General features: G+C 28.9%; 1 protein-coding gene across 2 annotated transcripts; it reads right to left on the reverse strand.

Annotated features, from left to right (window-relative positions):
• Positions 1–2,720: 2,720 nt before the first annotated feature.
• Positions 2,721–4,551, reverse strand: LOC108765400 (glycine-rich protein DOT1). Of its 2 annotated transcripts, XM_018514096.1 has the most exons (4): positions 4,373–4,551; positions 3,437–3,501; positions 3,075–3,289; positions 2,721–3,044 (listed from the first exon to the last, which is right to left on the reverse strand). In XM_018514096.1, exons 1-4 carry the CDS (start codon positions 4,406–4,408, stop codon positions 2,938–2,940), a joined length of 423 nt encoding a protein of 140 aa, XP_018369598.1. In that variant the 5' UTR covers positions 4,409–4,551; the 3' UTR covers positions 2,721–2,937. The 2 variants fall into 2 exon arrangements, with proteins under 2 accessions (XP_018369598.1, XP_018369597.1); XM_018514095.1 differs by having other exon boundaries at positions 2,721–3,289.
• Between the last annotated feature and the right edge of the window lie 2,722 nt (positions 4,552–7,273).

Below are 7,273 nucleotides of genomic sequence, written 5' to 3' on the forward strand. Positions count from 1 at the left end.
AATAAATAATAAAAGAGTATATATTAATGAGATAAATATTACTATCACATACATATTAATTTAAAATTATAATGCATAAAATCATACACAAATGTATTATATCAATATAAATCAAATAATAATAATGAAGTGAATTATAGTAAATTAAAATTAAACCGTATGTTATATATATATATGTATATATCAGATATTTAATAAAAATTACATGTTAATAATTTATATATTTACGAGATGTTTACTAGATAAATAGATAATAATTTGCGTATCATAATAACACTGCAACACCGTCAATAGATGATTATGGAATAATTATCGAGAAGATATATGCAACACGCATTTTGTCTGAAACGTCTCAAGAAACTAATAATAGCTATTGACGCAGCAATAAAATACTCGTTTACGAAAGAATCATTCATTTGCAGCATCTATATATTAAATTTATAGTGTACTATTATATTATAGTAATGATCAGTCTTGCTATCGCCTTCAGCGTTTTCACGTTCTGCCTTCTTGCTTTTCATGCAAGAAAGATTTACGGATCGTAATCGTGAATGAGATTAAAGAACGCTTGATGGAAATTTTGGAAATTTTTCTTTTCTATCACCTTTAAAACATACTTATTAATTTTAAATGTGACTTAGCACTTTAATTTTTGAATCATATAAATTTTCTAATTATACATTATAGATAATATAGGAGAGACCGGGGATAAAAGTAATATTTTGACTTTAAAGTTTTATAACAATTAAAATATAACATTTATGTAAAAAAAATATGTACCTTTAGGTGCAAAATTTATTTAGCTACAACTAGTTTTATTCAAATTATTTTTTGCTTCGTAATAAATTTAAATCCAGTATGCCTGGCAATATGCAACCAGTTGTACTTAGAAGCATTTAAAGACCGAATAGAAATAAAGTGTGTTTCATTTGGCGCTCACAACGCTCGCAAGCATTATTTGTCTTTATTTAATATTTGATAAAAACAACAAAGATGAAATTATTTCAAGAACGTTGCGAGCATCAAATAAACTGACGTAACCATAATTGACTGTAAAAAAAACAAGTAAAAAACAAATAGAAATAGAGTGCATTTTATTTGGCGTTCACAATTACATTAGATTTAAAATATATTTAAATTAGTGTACTATTAAAATTATTTTACTTAGAAGGGGAGATTCCGAAGTGGTCCTCATTGATTTCAATGAAACTTGGCAGCATTATAGAGTGTGTTTCCCTGAATAACCCCTAAATCACCTCTCCGTTTATACGTAGACGGTCTACTGTTTCCGAGATATTCAATATTAAATATTTAATAACAGAGCATTTCCTTTACAGTTTAATATAACATTTATACTCGAGTATTTGTAGCGTAGCGAATATAGTAACAGCTTCTTAACTTACAAATTCGAGTTCAAAATACATTAGCAATTAATTTTTTCTTGTTATACAATATGGCATACTAACTTCTTTTTTTATAAAAGAAGAAAAAGCTAATATGCCGATCGGCACAATTAGTTTTAGTGGGGGGAAGCTGTTTGAATGTATATTCTTCACAGATTTAGAGCCGAATGCACAATTAAAGATATGATAAAGTTGATATAAATTACAATTTGTATTATCACTTTCTTTAAAACTTTTTCAAATATTTTATTTTACCTTTAGTGCAACTTTACGCTACTTTGTGATATCATTATCTTTTTTTTTTTCCAGAAGAAATGAGGTCGTAACAGATCAAACTTAACATATTTTTTATCTTTTAATGTTTTTAGTTGTGCTATTTTTAAATTTTTTCATGTATTGAAAAAAATATTGATAGTTTCTTCGTGTAAAGTTGGTACTCTTTATTTCTTTAAATTTAATAAACTTGTAAATTCTTTCTTTTACTTTAGTTTCCATCGAAAAAATTAATATATTCCGAAAAAAATTAAAAATATTTATTTTAATAATATTTTTGTAATACGAAGGGTACAGGAAAAATTACGATCGTATTTAAAATACGTACCGTAAAAATATACAACATTTATTCAACATGTTTATTAATATAAAAAAATGCATATCAAAAATAATAATAATAAAATAACAAGTAACGAAATTTATTATATATATATATGTATATATTTAATGAAAGTAACTCAGACTAGAGATAAAAAAAGATGTTCGTAGCTTTTCGAAAGTCAAAAATAATAAAAAATCAGTCGGTGTTCCATAAAATGGTCCTATTGTTGAATGCATCAGAACAATGGATCATTCGATTTCACATTATTATAGAACGCTTGCATTGTTTAAAAAATGTGAAATCGAGTCAGTCATTGTATTGATGCACACAGAAGTCTCGTGCATGCGAACATTTAACCGTTTAAAACATGTGCATATATTCTTTCACAAATGCTAGTTATATCTGTCTGATGACAGTTCAGATAAAAGTGCATTGTCGTTACTTTATATACCTTCTATAGATCATTAATACACGTAATAATTTTTTTATAGAAAATTTGTTCCGTTGTTGATTCTAACCCAATTGCAACAACTTCAATTTTTTAAATATTATATCGCTCATTTGCAGCAATAATAATATAATTAAAAAAACAGTTTTTCAGAAAATTAACTTGAATGTTTTAAATCATTAAAATTTTATAATTTTAAAATTTATTATAATTTTGGTATAATAACTGATTCTAGAGAAATGAAAATATATTCTTCTCTTATTTTACATTCCTGTTTTTCGTAAGCAATTAAAAAACAATTTTTGAATAATGTCATTGTTATAGCAAATGAGCGACATTGTCTTATGATAGAAATAATGTACCAAAACTAGCGTTATCAGCGGAAAGGGATAAAAATCATTCTATATGTTTCAAAGGGTTATCATGTCGACTACTTTAAAGCTAATTTTAACATTTCTCGAAAGTTATCAATAATTCACTCGAGGATATTTCTAGTGTCCTCCCCAGTCGCCGAGTCCGCCCCCGCCGCCAAATCCACCTCCGCCTCCTCCGAAACCACCACCATGGCTTAGCTCCAGGTGGCCCCCACCGCCACCACCTCCGAAATCATGACCACCGCCGCCGCCACCTCCGAAATCATGACCACCGCCGCCACCTCCGAAATCATGACCACCGTCGCCGCCGCCGTCGTGACCCCCAAGAGAAATGGGATGGCCATAGGTGTATCCGAGTACTTCGTAACTGTCGCCGCCGCCGCCGCCGCCGTGGTGTATGTGTTTCGTGATCGTGTGCGTGTGTTGGATCTTCTTGATCTTGTACGGCACGTGGATTATCACGTGACTACTGTAAAAAGGACACGGGCAATATTAAAGCTTCTGACTGGCTTTTAAAGACGGAAACTGCAAGATTAGTTTTATCGTTGCGATATCAAATTATATTTAAATGTTTCTATTTTTTTTTTTCGATATAGTGAGCTTGATTTAAACTTACTGTTCGTGTCCGTGTCCACCGGCGTTGGCTAAGCTAAATAGTGCGACGACGGAGAGAAGAATTAACTGAAAATAATATCGTTTAACAGAGATTGTTAATAAAGCTATACATACAGAATCAATTCTATTTCATTTTAAATTACTATCAAAAAGTAGAAACTAGACCGTTTGCAAAATTAATAGTGATATCTACGCTTCCTTATTTCAAACATGACTACTAGAAAACGTAATTTTTCAAGTACCATAAATGCTTACTATCCTTTTGAAATTTGACATTTTCGGACATTCAAATTTGATGATACCAAAAACTTTTTAAAACCGAGTTTTATAGTAAAATTATTTTTTTGAAATTTAAATTTTGTAATTTTGAGGCCCAGAATTAAATTAAGTATAAATGACGTCTCTTCTTTAAGTTTCATTCTTAGAAAGCTCTTGTCCTCAAAGAATTATTGTGTTGTAAAACGAAAATGACCTTTTCTAAATAAAGGAAACTTAATTTATTTTGAATCGTGTTACTTTTGAAATAAGAAAATGATGTAAGAAAAATGTCTCTATATGTAATATTAAATAATACAATAATTTGACTCTGCAACTTCGAATAACGACTAACTTTCCACGGAAGATATACCGAGCAATAATTAGAAAATTGAAACGAGCCAAAATTGCATAAATATATAACAATAAATATAAAAATTATGTATTTCTGAAAATGTTACCTTTTGATATTAAAAATATCTAAAAGCCGAATATCATTTATAATATTTTTAATTGCAAATCACAAATCACATAGCTAATACTTTTGACATTACTCTCCTTGATTAAACGGAGAAATAATGATCCTTTCGATATATTAACTCGAAAAATTTGAATTATCACTGACTGTTTCACTTCCGTCGCGGTCGAAAATGCGGTAAACGCAATTCGTCTTGGGACTTACCAAGAACCCTGGTATTACGTCTCGTTGTCCTATCATCGTTCCGTTTTTTCGGATAGGACTATCGAGAAAAATAAATCGCTTCCGTCACAATAGGGCGACAAAAGTGAAGCGAAAGCTATGAAAAAGCTATGAATAATTAACGAGGAAACACAACGACGCGAGTTACTCCTCCGCCCGATCTCGATCTGACAACCATCGCGAACACGCGTTTCGCTTATATATATACGCACGTGATAGAAGTCGGATAAGAATGAAAGGGAGTATTTTGCTACCCGTATGCGCCGCACTCGTGAAAGGAGTCGCTAATAGCCTTCTCATTGCAAAAAGTCACCCGGTCGCGGCGTAACAGCAGAGGGGGACAAGCGCCGGTGCGGTGGTTTGCCTTCCTCCCTCGCCACGCTCACTGCCTTTGTATGTTCCTGTTCCTCGTTTTCGATATCTGTAACGGTGGGCTGTTCCTTCTCCCAACGAAAGGCAGATGTTAAGTGAACGTCCAAGATCAAGATCGCGATTGTGCCTCGCGTACGCGGGCGGAGTTCGTTTCACTAATCTACGCGTCCTCACGCGAGGGGAAGAGTAATCGTGCGGTGTATCCTTTCATCCTGACTCTCGAAGGTATCCTTCCTGATTTACAAGAAATTTCTCTCTTTTTATCTTTTCATATTATTTTCAATCAAACGATGTTATTATTTATCATTATTCTATTATTTGTATTCCATACATAAAGATGTCCGAATGTATTGAGGTTATCTAGCGTAAGAATTTTTTATAAAATTGCAAATATTTATTTAATCGCGTATTATATATTTTTTATTATATGTTCTAAAGTCTAACACGTCATCTCTTTGTTTCAAAAGTGACACAACTAAACAGATTAAATTTTCTAGAAAAAAGGGAAAAGTATTTTTTAACAGAAAATTATTTAACTGATCAAATAATATCGTGGTAAAAAGAATATATTCCTAAGGTAATCAAATGTTATTTTTATCATTTTTGTTTCACAACTCTTAAAAACAATTTTTTTTAAATAATGTTTACTTTACTCATTCATGACAATTTAAAGATCATATTTTGAATTGTGTCACTTTTAGGCAGCAATGTATTATAAATTCGAATGTGTAATATTTCTTATTCGAAATATTTGAAAAAAAAAAAAAATCAGATTATTGAACGTATTCAAAATTATAAGATACAAATTTTCCCTCACGATATAAAACTACTATTTCGCAAATATTTTTATAAAATATATATACATATATATATTACAATATCTATTTTATAAAAATTTACAAAATATCTTTAATATCCAAGTTTATAAATAGTATCTTTCTATATTTCCTAATTACATTTCTCAAAAGCAACGAAAATAATAAATTTATTTATTTGAATGTATGGTAATTAATTATGGAAAAGTCGAGTAGACTGTAGACAGATAAGATAGTAATTCTATCTATGTTTCTACCGTATTCTATTTGAAAGTTCAGTAATTGCTGCCATCTATCAGCAAACTACTAATCTCTGATACAAACATTTATAATTCTATGCTAAAACTGTTAGATATTACAGTATATTTTTAATAATAATGTGTTAAAATTATACAATAGTATCTTGTAGTATTATTGTATAACATCGCGCTTTGGAATTTTTTAACTACAAGGTTTTGTTAAAAATATTTATATCTAATTGTCTGATATCTATAATTGTTATATGTCAATATTTATGAGAGCATTTATAACTATCATAAATATTAATCAGACCATAGTTCTAATTATAATAAATGCATTATGTATCTGTAAATTTTAATGATAATCAGAGTCAATGTACGCATGTTACAAAAGATAATTTAAATTTAAACTTTTTGAAGGTAGCTTAATAATATAAACATACAATTAAGAAGCATATAGCCACAATTCAAGATGTTTTAAGAGATAAAAAAATGTATTTCAAATAAATACGTTAAACTAATTGTACAAATTTTATGATTCAACGTATTAATTCGAAATACATTATTTTATCTCTTAGAACATCTTGAATTGTGGCTATATGTTCCTTAATTGTATGTTTAGATAATTTAAAACAATTTTAAAACTAAAACGAATACTTCCGCAAGATTTGAATAATACGAGGAGGTATATACAAATTAATATCTCTGTAAAATTTTATTTTAATTGAGAACTAATTAACAGAATAACCCTACGTTAGATTTACAAATTGCAAATTTACTATTAAATATAAATTTATATGTGAAAGTTATAATAGCGTTATTTCAAAACACGCTTGATATGGAAATTCTTTTCTTTTGCCGATTTGATATTTATTTCTTACTTTTTTATATTGCAGTATTATATTGTAAAATTCTTAAATTAAATTTCAATTATGTGTAAATAAATAATAGAAAATCTTATTTCAATTAAAAGATGGTTTTCAATTGGGAGGAAGATTTATAATTAACGTGACTGCGATTATAGTAACATTTATAACTGTGTGAATTTAGAAGTTACAAATACGATGATATTTATGTGTTATATTAAAGTACGAGTTAATTACAAGATTAATCAATTGTAAAGGGTAAAATTGGATTTGAAATTGCAAAGTTACTCACTGAGTTACTTTTACTGACTTCTCTCTTAAATGCTATAGATGATTTATTAGTGATTTGTTCACTCCCATACTTTCTCTGGTGCGCGACTTCTTAATTTACTTTTTTATACTAGCTGTTCTCACTAGTTCTTATTATTATTAAATTGCTTAAAAAATGTCACTGACTTTCTATAATGAATAGAAACTATAACTATAATAATATATTACAAAAAGTGTACCATTGTTTCATACGTATTTTAGCAAAACAAAGAAGATAAATTTTAAAATATAAACAAAGCAAAAGTAATACAAACTTTTTAA

Source organism: Trachymyrmex cornetzi, unplaced genomic scaffold, assembly GCF_001594075.2.
Source record: "Trachymyrmex cornetzi isolate Tcor2-1 unplaced genomic scaffold, Tcor1.1 scaffold488, whole genome shotgun sequence".
Classification (NCBI taxonomy): Eukaryota; Metazoa; Arthropoda; class Insecta; order Hymenoptera; family Formicidae; genus Trachymyrmex; species Trachymyrmex cornetzi.